The following is a 19,927-nucleotide window of genomic DNA, read 5'->3' on the forward strand; positions in this document are numbered from 1 at the left end:
AGTAAGTGCGCCACATCCAAAAAACAATTGGAAAATGCAAAGAAAACACAACATCCTCCAAACGCAAATTTGGAATCAAACGTGCTGTACGGAAAAAAGTAAAATGATAGGAACATCTTCGTGTCAAAAGGATGAAGATTAAGACCTAGAACGCGAGCTGACGCTTGGTCTTCGGCCGCGGCTCCTTGGTGAGAGGCTCCTTGAAGGGCTCCTGCGGTGGTCCCTCGAACTTTGCCGGGGTGAAATACTCCGGGAAGCAGATCTCTTATGCCTTCCATACGAAGTTGAACGGCCGCGCCGACCATAAGAAAAACGTGACCGCTCCCTCCCTCCTTTGCGGTAGGGTGAATATGATCTTGATCGTTCTCGCCTGTCACGATCATATGGAGACCTGCTATCACGGGAGTATGACCTGTGTCGCCTGGCGTAGGGCGATCGGCTGCCTCCAGAATAAGACCGGTGGCGCGATCCATATGGAGAGCGACTGTCACGGGAACGAGACGTTGATCTGTATCTTTCCCTCCCACGTCTGCTGTTAGGAGAATAAGAACGATCTCTCCCAGAATCATAACCAGAACGACCATAAGGTGAATAGCTTGGAGACCGGCGCCTCACTGCATAATTGAAATGAGATGTCAGGCAAATCAGCATCTGAAAAACAACGCACGCTGTTTCCTCTTAGAGACACACCTCTGACTGTATTTACACCCAGATATCGCCCAGGTGTTGGAGTTCTGCCTCGCTTTCGTCTTGCCTGTAAAGGTCAAATAATCAACTGGAACTGAGGATCAAACGCATCGTGCTATGAAGCCAAAAGAACAGTTAACTACAAACAACAGATGCCCTTAGCTTTAAAGAAAACACAAGAAATTTGCATGGCAATTGCTTAAAGAAAGAAATGCAGGGCATACAACCCTCTGGTTATATAGTCTGCGTTTGCTTGAGAGTTTGAGTTTGAAGTTTGATGTAGAGCTGCTACACACAGCTAATCTGCTGGAACAAGCTGATCTTTCAAACATCGTGTCATAGATTGTGCTTGCTGCTACTCATAATTTGACCAACATTAAGATACACCACCCCAAAAAGCAAAAAATATCTTATAAACAAGGACAGGAGAAAAATTAAAGCCGCAGGATGGTACCTTCTCCACAGTGATAACTCGACCACCAAGGACGGAACGGTTCAGATACTTGACACACCGACCAGCTTCTGAATTCGTCGACATTGTCACAAACCCAAACCCGCGAGACTCTCTGGTGCGAGGATCAACAACCAGGTGGGTTTCCACCACCTGGAGAAAAGCAGAAAATTTGAAGAAAATCAGGCAGGCAAAGAATAAAGCCCAACAAAGATTTCTTGCATTTCATATAAGTACAAGGCATGTTTTCATTAACATGATGTTAAACCAATCAAATGGTTCCAACAAAACAAAAGACCCGTTACTGTGACATTGCCGTAGCTAAAGGTATGAGGAAAGACCTAGTCAGTTCCTTGAAAAGGATTAATATTACGAACTATCGTTCTTATCCCAAAGATGCAGAAAGCAGATCAATTAAGTCAATTTTTTCATCCCAGCCATTTAGCCAAAGTCATAAGATCATTTTTTGAAGTTGATGGTTAACAGCGAGAAGCATCCTTCAAAGATTATCTGTGCAAATTAAAGGGCATTCTTGAGAGGCAGAAGCATCCAAAGAAGAATTATTCGTCCATGACACGGTGCACTTTTTGGCAAACAATAAAAGAGAAAATAATCTTCAAGACTGATTTAGAAAAGGACAACGGTTTGAGCTTTCCAAGGAAATCCGTAAAATTTAGGGTTTTGCATTTGGTAAGTAGGTGGGCGCTGTTTGTGGCCGCAGTTGCTTCATAATGGTCATTAACAAACAAATCTGTGATGCCTTTTTAGAATTCTACAGCAACTGGACAAGAGGACCCCTTGATTATTCTGAAACGACTCACTAGAAGACTCTGTCGGAAGAAAGTTAGAGAGGGACTGTTGTAACGAATGCTTCAAATTTTAGTTGGAGTCACTCCTATATGCAGACAATACCCATTTTAAAGTGACTCAATAGGTAAGCTTCGTGGGAGTCATACTGAGTTAGTAAGTTGTCTCACTTCATTATAAGCAAAGAAAAATCTAAGTTCATTATTTTTTAACATTCCTCCAATATGCATCCCTCAATTGGAGAGATACTTGGTAGTAGACTGATGAAATTCCCTTCAAATACCTACAGATCAAATTAATAGCCATCCTGGATAGCAAAATGGATGCAAAGGCTTCAACACTATAAAGAACAAGTCCAACTCTATCAACAAAACCGAGTCATAGTCAGGGGTTATGCTCACTGCACTGTCCTCCTCATGGTACACAAAAAAAAGGGATATGGTTGTCTAAAAGAAACTGATAGAAACGATGTCAAACTAAGTTTGTCAAATATCCATGTTCACTAAGCAACTGATGTACAACAAAACTTGATTCATAATCATGGGTTATGCTCACTGCACTTGGGAACCTAATGGTACACAAAGAAGAGGATATGAATGTCTAGAAGAAACTGATAGAAACAATGTCAAACTAAAGTTGGTCAAATATCCAAGTTCACTAAGCAACTGATGTATTATAATCGTTATTACTAAATAAGCTATGAAACGCTATAACAGGTGGCTTTCTCAGTGTAGTGATCACTTATGCTTCGATGTCCTCTGGATTCTCTTAGTGTAGTTTTTTCTTGAAAAGCTTTTGAACTTTAAACAAAAATAAATAAATATTAAAAAGGCAGTAAAAATTATTAAATCATGATCCTCCTAGTTCAAAAGAAAAAAAAACAGAGGTATAAGGTTTTTCTCAAAGGGAAAACATTGTGATTTTATTGTGACAAGGTCATAATATTATTCCTAATAGTTATTCTTTGTGATATTTCAAAAATATTACAGGATTTTCCTAAACTTATCAACTGAAGACTTTTTGACGGAGGCTTCAACTTTAAAAATATCACCTTGACAGACTTTGATTTTTGTCAAGGTATTATCATGTATATTTTACAGAACATGGATTTCTCAAGAAAATTTTGGAGGTCCTAAAAGCAAAGAAAATATGAATAAGAAAAAAGCATTGAAATAACATGTTTGTAGCATTCCTCTTTGAAAAGGATGGCAAAATAATATATATTTTTTTAAAATATGAACAGTAATACGTAGTTAGAATATACTAAGACTTTTTAGAAAAGGAATTGCAAAATATCATGATGCCACATAATTATATCATTAGTCATTAGACATCTTTTTGGCAGTATTTTGAAAACATTGGTATTCAGCCAATATTATTGATTGGCTGTACGATGCCAATATTATCAACACATTTTAGAATGCAATATATATTGTATTTTGATTAATACTGAAAAAGAAACTGCAATCTATTTCTAGCTGGCAACCCCATCATATTACAATATATTTGCTAACAAAAATAAAGGCCATAGTAATGATGCAACCTCTAATAACAGCACAGTACCCAAAAAACAGAAGTTGTTATTTGCATACCGTTCCCCCTTCACTAGAAAAATGCTTCTCAAGTTCTTTCTTGGTGACTCGAGTGGACAGCCCAGTGACATATAAATTATTTCCAGGGTTCTCGGAATCACTTGAATCATAACTCCTGCAAAAAAATCCAGTCACATTTAACTACAAACAGATTTATTACTTTAATATATGAAGAGCAGGATTTATCTTATGATTATATCCTGACAAAAGCCTACTGAAAAGAAGGATCGAACGACAATACTATGATAATCAGCATGAAATGTAAAATATAAGAAAGACAATGATCAAGCTATTTGAACAGATAGGACAAGATAACAATCCACCAAATTCACCTTGAACGGCTCCTTGATCTTGATCTTGAACTTGACAAGGATCTTCTTGACCTACCGGCCATATAAAGTGAAAGGGACCTCGACCGTGCAGATGCTTGGGTAGAATACCTGATACATGCAAAGGCTACAAGCCATAATCAGTGTCTGAAAGCAAAAAAGGCGAGGCGAAACATTGAGCCTACAAAGCAGAGCGCGAACCATAAAGCAAAGTATATGCTTCAAGTGTGATTATTTAAGAATTTCAAAAAAAGTAACAGGCGACCATAACGTTATCGCAGTATTTAGCAATGCTGGAGCATAAAGAATCCTGCTATTAGTCATCAAAAATGTCAACTGGCGAGGAGAAAGATAAATGTAAGATAAACATATGATCAATACCCAAAAGTAATCAAAATGTACTATAAGTCAGAAGAAACCACATTAGTGAATTCATGACACCCATCCGAACCAAATGAAGAATGAAATGCGACAAAAGAAAGAGACGACAACAGAGATAAAAGAGGGGCTGAATATGCGATGATCAAATTCGTGCGCCAAAAATAAAACATGGGCACTCAAAAAGTCCCAGGAAACTGGCCGTTAAGCGCATTTCAGTTGATCTTAGGCAGAGGCAAAACAAAATGCAACTCTTTCGTGCATGATTCCACCAATTTCAATTCAGCATTAAAAGAAGTTGTTCAACTTGACAGAAGCAAGCAAAGTGCCTGTCCTTGTTGCTGATTCCTTGTATCTTTGTGCAATCGTACGCAACAAGTAAGAACTGGTAGTTTCTGTAGCGTTTGGCGATTTTCTACAGTACGGAATGTTCGATGGGATGATTTCGGAAGTATGAATGTAAGCTATTCAGAAAGAGAATAGAAAAAAGACCTCGTGAGAAACTCTATTTTCCCCATCGAAAGAGAAAAATTAAACCCTGTTTCTAAAGTACAAGGTTAATTCAATGGTGTACAGGTATGTTTTGGACCGTGGAGGGAGGAAAAGAGAGAAAGAGAGAGAGAGACCTTGCCGTGGGGGAGGTGGCCACTGTCTTTCGCCGGTCCGTCCGCAGACGGAGATAGTCGCCGAGTCGGCACCACTGCAGCTAGGGCACTCACTATTGCGTTGCAGCAGCAGGAGAAATCGATCGAGCTTTCGAAAGAAGCCCCCAGTCGCTCTGCGAATTATTAAGGAAAGGCACACTCTTTTTCCAGTATTTACAAAAAAAATAAAGGGGCCTCATATTTTATCGTACAAGCTAATAGCCTAATTACTTGCGTTTATTCAAAATACGCTCCCTCCAAAGATTGCAATTTGATCAAATATTGGACAGCTAAATGTATTACGCAATAACAAGCACCATTAATTTAAATAATCATAAGGCGAAGTCTGCGAGTCACACTAAACGAAGTCTCAAACACATTATTTATGTTTAAGTGAAAGAGTGAGCAGTTTATACTATGCATACTATTAAATTACAAGTTTTTGTTATTAAAGAAATTGATGGCTTGAATAGAGATTTTTTTTGGGATCAACGGCAGAAAGAAAAAGAGAGTTCATTTTCCTTAATTGGGATAAAAGAGGGCTTGGTATTCGTAAGTCGCCTAATATGAACAAAGCTTTGTTTGCCAAGTTAGGTGAAAATTAGAAGATGGTGATGAAGGTTTATGGGCTCGAGTTTTGCGATCAAGTATTTAAAACAATGTTCCTTTCTTCAAGCTCGTATACCGCATAATGCTTCTTAGACGTGACGGAGTATAGTTTCAACCAAATCTCTTGTTCATCAAAGTTGTGCTCGAATTGTAGGTGATGGATCAATAACCTTATTTTGAAAAGATAAATGGCTTGGGGACGAGTCCTTACTTGAGCGTTGTAATGTTAATTTGTCTGAGGAGGAACACACTAAACATGTTAAGGACTATGTTTGTAATAACAATTAGAATGATCAGTTGTTAGCGCTTTTGCCGACTGATATTAAGGAGCAACTTTCATTTGTGCAGCTTCAACAGAATGAGCAAGATAAAAATTTTTGGCAAGCTTCAACTGATGGCAACTTCTTTGTTTCTTCTGCTTATAAATTGCTTACTGTTGGTGTTCACACACATGGCATCTGGTATAAATTGTGGAAACTAGATATTCTCCCTCAAGGTAAGTTCTTTATTTGGTTATTATTTCATAATCGTCTTCTTACTAGATCTGCTTGTGTACATCGAAATATTTTGACTGTAGTTTGTCATCGGTGTAGTGCTCTTGAGGAAAATACTTTGCATGTCCTCCGAGATTGTAGTTCTTCTCAAGTTATATGAGTTGGTTATCTTCATGGGGCTAAATTGTTGGAGTTTAATACAACTACTTTGGAGGTTTGGCTGAGGAATAATATTTCTAGGCATCGCTTTTTGGTTAACAATATGATTCTTTGGTCTATTTTCTTTTGCTTCGCTTGTTGGCATATTTGGCAGTGGCGAAATCGAGTTGTATTTGAAGAAAGTTTTTATTGGCCTAATAATGTTTTATTTCGCATAGCTGCTTCTATTGAGGAGTTTAGAAACCATATGACATAACTTCGATTATCCCAACGAAAAGTTCAAACCTTCATTGCATGGATGTCACATTCTTTGAGGTTTGTTAAGTTAAATGTTGATGCGGCTGCTAGAACAAATTCAGGAGACTTAGCGGCTGGTGGTTTATTTCGCAATGATAATGGTGAATGGTTATTTGGCTTCACTTGTCGTGCGGGTTATGGTCATATAACTAAGCCATAACTTATTGTTATTCTTCATGGTTTGCAATTAGCCTGAGAACGTGGCTTTCGTAAAGTTATTGTTGAATCATATTCTTTATTAGCTGTGAACAAGGTTCTAAAAGACCTCCAGCCTTGTGATCCTTTATTTCAAACAGTGAAACAGTGCTAAGAATTACTGAGACGTGATTGGAAGTGTGTCTTATGTCATACATACAGAGAAACTAATATGTGTGCGGATTTTCTTGCCTCATGGGCTTTTCAAGGATCTTTTGAAGTGACCATTATTTCCAATCCACTTGGTCATTTGCATCGATTGATTGAGGAGGATCTGATTGGTGTAACTTGATCTGGTAACCGTTCATGTGTACCAAAAAAAGAAAAAAGAGTGAGCATTTTATGAACTTAGAGCTCAGCAAACACCCTATCATGAACGGGGAGCATCCCTTCAACCCTTTTTGGCCCGAATGGTATAACACCAAGACACGTTCGACAGGGACGTGTTCCATTGCTGTGCGTTGGCACAAGAACACAAACCCTTCCTTTCGGCTTTTGCATGATCGAACATCGCCCGTTTGGATCAAATCAAATGTCATCGGCATTAATCAAAGCCTTACTTCAACTACGATCCAAATCCAGGACTTAATATTCGTTCCCTACGTATATAAAAATTTAAGACAAAAAGTGAATAGTAAAAAATCAATGTAAAAGGAAGCTTGTTCCCTCGGACTGCGGATTTCCTCTCGGTTCGGATATCCTAGCCCTGACTTGGATGCTTCCCCTAGCCATTGCATTATCAGCTTGGACCAGTCAATAAAATTTGGATCTTAGTCCTAGTCATCATCGGCATTATCGGTTTGGATCAGTCAGTAATATTTGGATCTTAGTTCTGGCTGCCGGGGTGGAGGGACGGAGAGAGAGGGAGGGGCGCGTGGCAAATCATGAAGGGAAGCGCATAAGAAATAACGAAGAACGGGGACTTTTAGCAGATCGGCTGATTTCAGCTAACCCACAATTGCCTCCTCCTTCGGAGCCTTCCCTTACTCGAGGAAGTGATATATAGCCGCAGCCCTCCAGAGCTTCCACCTCACCACTCCCTCCAAGAAAGCGAGAGAGAGAGAGAGATGTCTTCCTTGCCCCATTTTCCGGCGACGTCATCCGGCCGTCCCGCGTCGGATCTGCTGCGGAGTTCTTTCACTGATGGAATGCCCCTGAAAACTTTAGGCCGCGCGTCGTTTTGGATCCGCCCGCGACGGCTGGAGCTCGGCGTTCTCTGCATGAAGAAGATGCGGAAGGTGAAGAAGCACGACTATCCCTGGCCGGATCCAAAGGACGTCGATCCGGACGTCAAGCGCGGGTTCACGACCTACCTCTCCGATTTCAAGCCGTTAGCTGAGAAGCCGAAGCCGGTGCCCCTGCCGTTCGAGAAGCCGCTGATGGATCTCGAGATGAAGATCACCGATGTGAGTCTCTTGACCCTTTTCCTGGAGAAACTTGGAAGTTCTGGTTGTTGTCTCGGGTGGATTTGCTGATAATAGGGGTCTTCTTCTTCTTATTTGTTCTCTGTGGTGAATTTCAGCTCCGTTAGCCCGCAATTGAAAGGATTAGCCCGACTTTTCTGGTCTGCATTTTGATTTTCGTCTCATTTTTAGTGCTTATATGGATTTTCATTTGTCAGCAATGACATTGTTGGGATCGGTCAACACGGATAGGGTTGCCTTTTTACTTTTTGGACTTTTGCTTATTCCTTTGTAAAATGTGGAGAAATTTACTCTCCGTTCGCTTTTCACCTAAAAACGTTGATTTCTGTTTTGCACTTAAGTGCGTATTGGACTGGTGAACAAGTTCATGAAACGGAGCTTGTCAGGTTCAGGATTGCTTATTTTGACAAGGAGCTAAGCCAAGTTCAAGCCGATAAAGAGATGATGCCAAAAGAATTTGCTTCATAGTTCACTCAATGCCGAAAGTGGTAAAATTTGAACCCGATATTAATGAACTAACTTCTTTAGAAGAAAATTTAATTATAGTCAAAATATATCTGTTAGTTAGTGGGCTTATACAAGTTAAGCTGTGCTCAACAGCTGTTGTTAATGCTACTCTTTCTGAATGACTCGAAACAAACTCTTTACAACACGAAACAAGTTGAACTCTAAACATCGAGGTCTGTTTACCAGCCTAAATGCGTGCAAATTTAGCCTTGGTTGTTGCTGAAATTAATGCTTGAGTTTTGCCAATGCTGCTTTATCTTTACATGATTATTTTTTGCTTCTCAATCACAGCTTTCCGACAAAGATAATATCTGTTTCGATCATTTGAAGAATACGAGATAAAGTTGGTAGGAACTGCGTCCACTTGTCTTAGTGCATCCGCTTAAGACCATCAAGTTTAAGTAAGTCAAGGGTTGGATATCTTGGGTGGCAGTTTAGTGAGGGGATTGCTTTGTCCCAGTTGTATGACCACAATGGAAAAGTCAAAAAAAGAAAAAAGGAGAGGAACTTTTGTGGAACAAAAATCATGAATAGTTGCCATACTAAATAAATCTTCAATGAGGTATACAGTGAGGAGCATGTGTTAGTAGAATGGGCATTTGCTCTGTTATGTCTGTCATGCTTTTGTCTCTAGATGTTTCTGTTGGTTGATGAAAAGCACGTTGTGAACATTTTCTTTTGTTTATGCTGTTTTGTTTTGGCTTTCCTGGCCTTCTTGCTTGTCTCGATTCTTTTCCTTTCCTAAGTTCTAGTTGGAATCATCAAGGGAATGGTATAATGTGATGAAGCTACGGAGTCTTCACTCTGGAAATTCTAGCCTCAGTATCTTACCAAGCTAGTGTGAAATTGTGAATAACCTAGAGATGGGAACTCCTTTAGGCCTGTGTCTTGTCGCTTTGAGGCTTCTACTTGCTTACTTGATTTTTGCTTTTACAATCCACAGGTAAAGAAGATGGCTGAAGAGACTGGCTTGGACTTCACTGATCAGATAAGTCTGTTGGAGAATAAGTACCAACAGGTGAACTCCTTTTCACATGTCGCAAGATAGTTTAACCGATTGAATTTGACATGCTTCAGTGCAAATTGAAATGAATTTTGTCACTAGAGTTTTCTAGAAAAATTCATGTTGAATTTTCATTGCAGGCTCTAAAAGATCTTTATACTCGTCTCACCCCTATTCAGCGACTGAGTATTGCTCGCCATCCTAATAGACCAACCTTTCTTGATCATGTTCTAAATATTACTGATAAGGTTGGTGATTTTCGTACATGTAAAATCTTCAGTCATGACCATTTTGTGTGGATTTTGGAGTAAATTACCATGAATTATTGATTTTCACTGTTAAGGTCATTACTCATTTCTTTTATTTTGAAGCTGTAATGTTCTTTCACATTTTATTAGTGGGTGGAACTCCATGGTGACCGTGCTGGTTATGATGATCCTGCCATTGTCACGGGTCTTGGAAGCATAGATGGCAAAAACTACATGTTCATAGGTCATCAGAAAGGAAGAAACACGAAAGAGAACATTCATCGGAATTTTGCCATGCCAACACCACATGGGTATTATTTACGGGCCTTCTCACATGTAAAAGTTTGTTAAACTTGTTTCTGATGTGCAAATTCCATCATGTGGACAAGATGTTGCTTATGTTTCTAGAGGCCCTTGTCACTATAGTCTGATCATGTATGGATGAGCCATATTCTAAGATAGAGAGTATTTTTTTTAGTGAGAAGATGGGTTCCTCCAAGATGTCAGGCATTAGTTTTTTCTGCTCTGCAGTCACTAAAAGTATGGAAGCTGGTAAATAGTATAGGAATGACTTCTCAATGCCTAACTTTGAAGCAGTTTGCACCAGCTTTGTAAAACAAATATGGGTCAGTTGGCTTGAAAGTTTTCAAGCTTTCCTTTGAATTATTATTTAACTGCAATGCAGTTATCGTAAGGCTCTTCGCATGATGTACTATGCTGATCACCATGGATTTCCTATCATTACATTCATTGATACACCTGGAGCATTTGCAGATCTTAAATCAGAAGAAATTGGCCAGGTATGTAACTTGATTCTATGTTCTTCAGAGGCCAGTATGGAAGCATAATTCTTGAATATGAAAAGGATGTGTTCATTGTGTTGCTTAAGTATGCAGCAAAATTTTATTTCTATCTTCACTTTTCATGCAGGGAGAAGCCATTGCACATAACCTAAGAACAATGTTTGGCCTAAAGGTGCCAATTGTTACTGTGGTTATAGGGGAAGGTGGTTCTGGTGGTGCCCTTGCTATAGGTTGTGCAAACAAGTTGCTGATGATGGAAAATTCTGTTTTCTATGTTGCCAGGTTTGTGCAGTATCTTCTGTAATTACATTTTCTGTTTTTTTCCCATTTATTATAAGATTCTATCTGTGAGCCTGTTGTTGGTTGGAGTAATATGAACTGAAAAAGCACATGTTTAAAGCAGAAGCATTGAGATTTGCTTGTGATTTATTCATGTTGACAAGGTTGCACATTAATTTTTTATTACTCGACAGTCATGAAAATAAGAACTTAAAAATTGATACTGGTAACATTGAATTGGAAAAGGAGCTAGTTGTTTTGTGACATTGTAATATGATTTCTTGTTGTTTTTAAGGAAATCAACTGTGATGCACAATACAATTGGTGTAGTTGCTTTGTGGTTATTCACGGTAAAAATATGGTAGTGGTTTGCTGCAGCATTTTATTTCAACTTCTTTAGGTGTTATAGTTTTGTGAGAACATTTAATGAGTGATGATCTACGGAACCATCAACCTGAAATTGGTCGAAAACTTGGCCCAAAATGGCTATGCACTTCTTTCTGAATAAAAAGTTTGCCACAATAAGCCCTTAATACCTCATATTCCTAAAAGCGTCTTTCAGTTCAGTCGAAAGGTTTAAGTTATGTATCTCAAAAAACCAGTGTTATCCGTATCGCACGATGCAGGCCCATATCCTACTATACGTATCGTATAGGCTCGACAAATCTATATGATACGCCTACATTACATGATACGCTTGTGTATCGTAAGCGTATGCCCGTATTGTGAGAATCGAGTGCCATATCGATAAGGCCGATGCACCCCCATATCTTACGAGATTGGGGACAAAACGGAAAAAACCTTGTTTTTTGTGTTTCTTTCTAAAATATCTCCTCCCTTCCACTTTCTAAACATCTCTAAGAACTGTGGGAGGGGGAGTTTTTTACTAGTTTATAAAAAAATCAATCATATGTTGGTGAAGACATTCCATTTGAAGGCATTGAAAATTAAAATTTAAAACAATTAACAAAGAAAATGAGGATAAATGCAAAGATGATGATGATTATCATTGATTGGTGATGATCATGATATTTGGTACTTGGCATTTGGCAATAATGAATGTTTTGGAGTTGTGATATAATCTAAAACATCTTAAACTTGTGATTGATACTTATTATATTATTCTGAATCTATGATTTCTCGTTTTTGGATGTGTTGTTGATAATTAATATAGTATAGCTTATGAATGATGAATCATGAACATTCTTTATCTGGGATGTGTTTTTTATATGGAATACATTTTTCCTGTTTTTTTTTTCTGTTTTTTTAATTTTTAAAATTTTACAATACGCTATGCTACATTACGATACAGCGTATAGGTCGGCCCAACCGATACACACGCCTTTTCACAACATTACAAAAAGCAATATCACTCTTTGTGCATATGCTTGTGTTACCTTTTCTTTCTTAGTTAGCTGCTTTGCATCTGGTTTTTTCTGACATGGTTTTCCATTTTATCAGTCCGGAAGCCTGTGCAGCAATTCTGTGGAAGAGTGCTCAAGCTGCTCCAAAGGTATGTTAAAGTTGTCTATCAGTTGTGAAATTACACTTTCACCTATTATTAAATCAAAAGTTGTAATGTACTGTTACATTTTCCAGGCTGCTGAGAAGCTGAGGATAACTGCTTCAGAATTGTGCAAGCTGAAAATTGCAGATGGCATTATTCCGGTAACTTTTATGCGTGTTCTTTCTTTGGAATTTCTATTGCCATGTGGTGCAAGTTCATTTGATTGCTTTGAACCAAATCACCGCATAGACTGTAAGTGGTACACTTATCAGAGATATCTGATGAATTATAATGCTTTTAACTAGATTTTCATTGGTGGGATGATTAATTTGCTGTTTGTTTCCACCTCCCAAGCAGATTAATGTGCATATATGTGTGTGTCTTGGTACCAGAGAGTCAAAGTTTTTGGTACCAAGACTATATGCTTATTATGGAAATTTAGTTTCTTGCTTGCCTCTTCTTGTTGATATCATTGACCGAAAAGGGAAAAAAAATTCTTGCCCTGATATTGAACAACTTACATCTTAGTAGGGCGTTGTATCAAATCATATTGAACAAATTACATCTGACTGTGCTTGGCTTTGGTAGTGATTATAGGGTATGCCATGGGCTGCATTCTGGCTTATCCAATAAATCTACCATAAATTAGTATGATTTGAAAATGAAATTTTTGGTGACTGATCTTTCAACTCAAGGAAAAAGTATCACTAATCTGAAACTTTTTTTAGATGGTGCTCTTATATGTTTGATTGGACTTCTCACTATGCTTAGCTCTTAGCCTCTGTCTATCACTGTAGTGGGTTCAGTTATTGTTATGGGATACTATTGGACAGTGAAAGTGCAATAGATGCAGTGAAAGGTGACTTTAACTCATAAATATGTTCTAAGACAAGATCATGTAATATTTGGTAATTGGTAATTCTTGTCCTATTTGTTCCATGTAACAAATTTTTCATGCACACATTTGAAACTTTCTACCATAGCTGATACTGGCTTATAGTAAAATCATAGCAATGGCCATGATTTTTTTGCGATAGATATAAACAAAGTAATAATGCTCAGAGAGTTGTCTAACCTTGTATTCTGATTGGCCATACCTGAAATGTGGTCCCTTGAAAGTTGAAACAGCTATTCAATTTGAAAGCAGTTTTGGCTTCTGTCATTCAGAATAATTTTCTTTATTTGGTTTGTGTGCTATGTTGTTTAGAGTTCTAGGTACATCCTAGGCAGTAACTTGAATCTAGAGCCTAGGCAGTACTAGGCACATTAAGTAGTCCTGGAGAAAGAAAAGAAACCAATAAACTGCAAAGCAAAATGCGAAAAACAATGAAAATTTTGATGCATTTCTCAATGAAAAATGTAAGACTATCAACTTGTAACAGAAAAATTAAATACATGACAATACCAACACACTAAACATGCATAACATGATGATAGACATGATAAAAAGTTTGAAAGCTCAAATTCAATGAAATTGAAAAATTAAAGTTTTCAAGAGTATGTAGCATAAGAATTTATAAGTTTACAATTTGGCATTAATTCTTTGCAATGCTACATAACTTGCAAAAATCTTCTGATTTTTGTATGACTATCAACTTCTAAAAGAAAACTTAAATGCATGATCATATTAACATATTAAATGTTCCATGACATTATGATAAACGTAATCAAAACTCAAAAGTTTGAAAGCTCAAATTTAATGAAGTTGAACAATTAATATTTTGAAGATTATATTAGCATAAACAAGTCCACAACTTAACATTAATGCTTTTAAAATCTTCTATTTTCCTTGTTAAATCTCTATTTCTAATTTCTGAAACCTAAAAATCTAAACTAAAACCTCATAGACAAAAACCAGAGCACTTAGATTCTTGCTAGAATATGAACTTGCTACTAGGTTTATGAATACTAATTAGTATGCAACATGCTTTAATGCAAATTACTTTTATGAAAATATGGATTTGTTTACTGTCAAAGCATTGATGCTATAAGAGCCATTAATCTTTTGTTGATTAGAAAAAACACATTAAATCTTGATAAATAATTGACTTAATATATATTTCCTATCAAATCACTCTTAACATCAAATCTATAAAGTTAGATTGGACAAATAATAATTTGATAATCTCTTTTAGTGGGTCTGGTTTTTGTTCCTGACCTAAGTGGTCGTGGAGATCCCTCATATGTTTGGAAAATGAGCGCAACATGCCCTTTATGAAATGGATGCAAGAATGTGCTATGCTGACATGGTGGGCGTACCACAAAGCAGTATATAGGAATGATTTCTCTCTCTCTCTATCTCTCTCTCTCTCTCATATATATATATATATATATATATATATATATATATATATATATATATATATGGAATGGAATAGTTCTGCATAAAAGAAGAGGAATCAGAAAGAAGTTTGCTTCAGTTGGCAGAAGAAGAAAAACATGTAAAAGGAAGAAGGCGGCAGAAGAAAAAAGAAGCATCAGGCACATGGATTGGCACCTTAGAATATTTTTATGTGGCAAGTTGCCTAGGAACAGCAAGCCCAGGGCAACTAGCCAAGCCTTTGAACCTTAGGTGAAAGCCTGGGTGCTCATTTGGCAACCTAGGTTCGTAAGTTGTAAATAAGCAATGTCTCCTGTTTATAACGTTAATGTTACCTATATTTTATTCTGCCTATATTGATACACGATTGGAAGTTTTTTCTAAGATTAATTGGATACTAGCAGTGGACTTCTGTTAGTGTCCATATGATGACTATATACGTTCTGATATTCAAGTGCAATTGGGAGATATATTCAAACAAGCTCAGTTGAGATATCTGAATTGAATTAAGATTTGATTAGTGGTCAACCACTCCCATGTGATTGTTGAACGAATGGTCACCTCTGGATGTGTTGTTGCCTGTTGGACATCAGTATCTGGAGGACCACTAACTGCAGAAAGGCATGAATGATGCAAACAGGTCTTCTGGGTTTTACAGCAGTATGCGACCAATACATCATCTTGGATCTGAGGGCCTCATGGCAATATGTCAAAAGATTAATCTGGTGCTAAGTGGCCTCATGTTTAATCAGATAGTCATCCCTTCTCTTACTCCTGCTTCTTCAAAGGTGCATATTTTCATAGACTACTATTTCAACATCTTGAACTTCTTCTCTGATTTGTTTGATAGTCACTTGATTCCTTGATAATAGGAGTTGATTGGCATGAAACCAGTCAGAGAGACCCATGACACCATTAATAGCTTTTCAGATTATTATCTTCGATTTTCTGTTTGATTTTCCAGCCTTCAACTCCTAGGCATGCTAGCCTGCATCATTTCTTGTAGCCGTTAGAAACATATAAGCAATCCATTGACGGCATTACTGTGTTTCACTCTTTTTTAGGATTTGCAAGCTTCTGTCTGACCTTTTTCTGTATTCTGTCTACTAATGCCTGTTTTTTTTTTTTTCTGTTCACAGGAACCTTTAGGGGGGGCACATGTTGACCCATCTTGGACCTCACAGCAAATAAAAGTAGCAATCATCGATGCAATGAATGTGAGTAATGGAAACAGCAGTTCCCTTCTCCTTTTTTGCCCCTTCTTATATGGTATGTTGACTTTATCATCTGTCCTTTACCATGCATACTTGTACAGGAACTTTCCGAAATGGACACAGAAGCATTACTTAATCATCGCATGCTTAAATTCCGTGCTATTGGTGGTTTTGAAGAAGCAACATCTTTAGACCCTAGAAAGAAAATCAACATGAAGAAGAAAGATGAACCGACAACAGGGGCAACTGCAGAGCTCCTTACAGGTGCAGAAATTGAGGGTGAGATTGAAAAATTGAAAGAGCAACTTCTCAAATCGAAGGAGTCCTCGGACAAGCTCCCTGATGTGGCCTTCAATGAGATGATTGACAAACTGCGAAAAGAGGTTGAACTGGAATATACAGAGGCTGTAACTGCAGTCGGGTTGCAAGAAAGGCTTGACATGCTACGTCAGGAGGTCGCCAAAGCAAGGACCTCATCTGAACAGCCTCTGGATCCAGTTCTTGAGGATAAGATTAATAAAGTTAAACAGGAATTTAGCCAGAGATTAGCAGAGGCACCAAATCTGGCGATCTTGAATTCTAAGCTCCAGATGCTAAAAGATTTGACAGATGCTAAGAAGCAGTCAGAGAAGAATAGTCGGCTTGTGACGTTGAAAGAGGAAATAAATAAGGGACTTCAGGGTGCTTTGGATCAATCTAAATTAAAAGAGGAACTTGTGGTGTTGAGGGAAGAAATCTCACGTGCTGGTGTCACTAATGTAGAAGACCTGGATGAGGGGCTGAAAGAAAAGATTGTTAATGTGAGGGAGGAGATTGTGTCAAATTTGGGAGAGGCATTGAAATCCATGAATCTAAACATTGAACATGTGGTACCAAAGGAAGTAGCTCATGTGGAGGACTATGTTGAACAGCAAAGGTATGCAGCATTGAAGGATCAAATAACAGAACTCAATGAGGAGATAAGCAAAGAGATTGTAGAGACTATTAACTCATCTGATTTGAAGGGCAAGATTGAAAATCTGAAGTTGGAGGCTTCCATGTCCGGAAAATCATCAAACCCAGAGGTGAAGAGTAAGCTTGAAGAGTTAAAGCAAGAAATCAAACAGAGGGTTGAAGAAGCAATGTCTAGCTCTGAATTGGCAGAAAAATATGAAATGCTAATGCAAGAGATGGTCAATATTAAGAGCCAAGGGGTTTCCTTGGTAGATGAGGAAGAGAATTCTGAAGGTGGTGAAAGCAAGCATGGATTTTCTGGGATGGGCATCATCAATATGGATGCAGATCACAATCGCAGTTTGATTTAATGTAAGTCCTGTCTAAGCTATTTTTCTCCCCTACTAAGGTACAGGTGCTTCTCCTCTGTGATAAAGAACTGGCCATTCTTCTGGGAAGGGTAAAAGGGCAACAGTACAGTGACATGCTATTTTGGTTTTCCTTGAGCCCTGCTAGTTCTGGATATCTGGATTTGAGCATCGATATATTGGCCATGATTTATATATTTTAGAAATATCTTGCGTTCTAACTTAATAAATTTGGTTTTGATGTGGAAAGATCATATGTTGTCACTTGTCAAAAGCACCTCCCACCTGGCAAGGGTGTTGTACTTGTGACCTTCAAGTTTGAGGACAAAAAAATTTCAAGGTTTTGTGATTTTCTCTTGGTATAAATTGGTTGGGGTCTATGTAACCCCAAAGGAAAATATCAATAAGTCACATCATCTGTCCTACTTTGCAAAAGCATCTCAAACTTTTGAGTCAAACCTGCATGACAATAGTTACATCGGGAACATTAGTTTCATCCAGGCATCATTAAATAGGATAGTGTTGTGAAGTAGCAATGTAGCCTTGTTTATACAATCTTATATTTTTGCATCTAACCATGTTCTTTTTCCCATTTGATGAGTGTACCTCAAAGTGAGTTCTGTGGCACATCTATTTTAAGCGACCATCCCATCACAAATATTCATTTCTTCAAGGAGCGACCCTTTTCTAGTTCTCACTAATGGAATAGTGTGTTTTTTTGGCAAAGTTAGGTCCCTATGCATCAGTTCTTTGGAGTTTGGATTTTGAGATTAGTTAAGATGTTTCCTAGATCCTTTTGTTTGGGATTGTCGCGTTTCTCATCCTTTTGTGCTCCTCCTGTCTGTCAGAGAAGATTTTAAATCTTGAGCCAAGGACTGTATTTGTGGGCTTCAAACTCCTGACTTCTTATTAGCATTTACAAGTCGATCCTACCAGGGGAAGCGGAAAGTCCGCTATCCAAGTTGGTCCTAGGATTTTGTGTTTAATGTTAAAACTTGTATGGATTCAAACTTGCAACTTTACTAAGTACTAACACTAATGTAGTTGCTTGCTCTGATAATAAGATTTCGACTTTAGAAAGCTCCTTTTCATTTGGGAAAGGCTTTAATTACCTGCCTGGACTTACTTCTTTATAAGCATTTCTATGGCACTTTGTGGTGGATGTAATGGGTTAGGACTGTACTGAACCTATGTTTTGTGTTTAGTCTTGTGCTTAGTTAGTAATGTGGTTGATCCGTTTGGCTGCCTATGTTTATGTTTCCTGATACCTGGTGCCTCACTGAAGAGGCTGCAGCAAGGGGACCTTGTTGAAATGGAGCCTTTCCTTCCATTTCTCGGATCTCCGTGACATGCATTCTCTAATCCTTTTATGTATTGACACAGGACGAGGGTGAGCAAATGCAATTCACAAGTTCGTCACACCATTCTGCTGGACTTCCCGATCGCTATCGCCGGATGAGTTTGTGGGTACAGGCTATCCCTGCTAAGCTATTAACCTTTCTCCCCGGTTCTGTTCCGGTTTTTCTTCATATTGTTTGGGAGTGCGTTGTAGTTTTGAAAATTAGCTTCTTGGCAGTTTTTAATTGTGTATAGCTTCCATAAATATTCATGAACTCTGAGCTCCAGAAACATCGAAAGGGAATAATAAGCTAACAATTTTTTTTTAAGCTTTTCCCTCGTGGAATTACACATCAAACGTTATACAGTCTTGGTGCATCCATTTTGTATCCGGATCCTAATTTAAGGCGCAAGTTGTTCCCTTTATGCCATTTGATCTTGTAATCGATTACCGTGAATTCTGCTTTTATGCCACTTGATCTTATACTCGTATCATTGATTGTCTGCGGCAAGTTGTCTGCGGAAATATAGCGCCAAACTTTTTCGACCACACAGAATTAATGTTCACGTGATCACTCTGCAGGGGACTTACGGCGTTCGGGGCCAATTCTGTATGGCACGTTCCTTTTGTACGCAATTAATGCCATCCAATCGGGGTATCCTGTTGGTAAAAATACTTTGACTAGCTCAGGTTGGTAAAAATACTTGACGTCCCCTTTTCCCCACCCTCGATTACGCCCAATGCCCTTGACTTTGTAGCACCGAGTACTCGACTTATGTTTGAAACTGGTGACGTTTACCGAACTTTGCAGGCAAAATGAACCGACTGGTGGTAAACTTAACAGATTTGAAACATATCTTTAAGAAGCAAAGAACTGTTTTGTGCAAACTTTGATTATCGAGCTCGGGTTAGTCTGGGGCTTGCTTAATTCTTGCGGATTTTATTGGGGATGGTTCATCTAGGCGTTGACCTTAAACTAGGTCGAGTATCCTGCTTATTTGTACGTCTGCATGAGCTTACTACCAACAAAGTACTGATCTCGCCGTGATTCGCTTCGATTCTTAAATATGCAATATGTGTATGCTACAGGTATTTGAAAATGCACTTCATATGTTTCTCTGAATACTATACGTTTTTATATATTTCCACATAAAAATGTTGTTAACGTCATAACAAAATCATGTTATGAAATCTAAAAAATTACTTTAAGACTTGTTCAAAAAATATCTGGCTCGTGTGTGGCCGAAATGATTGAGCTCGGACTCGCATATTTTATTAATATCTCAGTGATGTAAACGTTTTAATTCGTTCATATTTTCTGGGAAAATCAGGGCGTCCTC

General features: G+C 38.2%; 2 protein-coding genes across 2 annotated transcripts; one reads left to right on the forward strand and one right to left on the reverse strand.

Annotated features, from left to right (window-relative positions):
- Positions 1-6: 6 nt before the first annotated feature.
- On the reverse strand, positions 7-5,042 carry LOC116256674 (serine/arginine-rich splicing factor SR45a-like). Its single transcript, XM_031633084.2, has 6 exons — positions 4,876-5,042; positions 3,870-3,977; positions 3,538-3,652; positions 1,142-1,291; positions 691-754; positions 7-614 (listed from the first exon to the last, which is right to left on the reverse strand). The coding sequence occupies exons 2-6, from the start codon at positions 3,929-3,931 to the stop codon at positions 139-141; spliced, it is 867 nt and encodes a 288-aa protein (XP_031488944.1). The 5' UTR covers positions 3,932-3,977; positions 4,876-5,042; the 3' UTR covers positions 7-138.
- Positions 5,043-7,550: 2,508 nt separating this feature from the next.
- On the forward strand, positions 7,551-18,915 carry LOC116256668 (acetyl-coenzyme A carboxylase carboxyl transferase subunit alpha, chloroplastic-like). Its single transcript, XM_031633076.2, has 11 exons — positions 7,551-8,048; positions 9,517-9,591; positions 9,717-9,824; positions 9,975-10,135; positions 10,510-10,624; positions 10,755-10,909; positions 12,368-12,419; positions 12,506-12,574; positions 15,873-15,950; positions 16,049-17,252; positions 18,632-18,915. Exons 1-10 carry the CDS (start codon positions 7,710-7,712, stop codon positions 17,249-17,251), a joined length of 2,355 nt encoding a protein of 784 aa, XP_031488936.1. The 5' UTR covers positions 7,551-7,709; the 3' UTR covers position 17,252; positions 18,632-18,915.
- Positions 18,916-19,927: the final 1,012 nt, after the last annotated feature.

The sequence above is a fragment of the Nymphaea colorata genome, chromosome 6, assembly GCF_008831285.2.
Source record: "Nymphaea colorata isolate Beijing-Zhang1983 chromosome 6, ASM883128v2, whole genome shotgun sequence".
In the NCBI taxonomy this organism is placed as follows: domain Eukaryota; kingdom Viridiplantae; phylum Streptophyta; class Magnoliopsida; order Nymphaeales; family Nymphaeaceae; genus Nymphaea; species Nymphaea colorata.

Bases quoted from the DNA above. Each gene is read 5' to 3' on its own strand.
- LOC116256668 (XM_031633076.2), top strand. From the start codon at position 7,710: ATGTCTTCCTTGCCCCATTTTCCGGCGACGTCATCCGGCCGTCCCGCG. The intron at 9,592-9,716 runs GTGAACTCCTTT...TTTTCATTGCAG, and splicing joins TGGAGAATAAGTACCAACAG to GCTCTAAAAGATCTTTATAC. The intron at 15,951-16,048 runs GTGAGTAATGGA...ATACTTGTACAG, and splicing joins CAATCATCGATGCAATGAAT to GAACTTTCCGAAATGGACAC.
- LOC116256674 (XM_031633084.2), bottom strand. From the start codon at position 3,931: ATGGCCGGTAGGTCAAGAAGATCCTTGTCAAGTTCAAGATCAAGATCA. The intron at 1,292-3,537 runs GTATGCAAATAA...GCTTTTCTCCAG, and splicing joins TTTCTAGTGAAGGGGGAACG to GTGGTGGAAACCCACCTGGT. The intron at 615-690 runs GTGTGTCTCTAA...TCAATTATGCAG, and splicing joins GGGTGTAAATACAGTCAGAG to TGAGGCGCCGGTCTCCAAGC.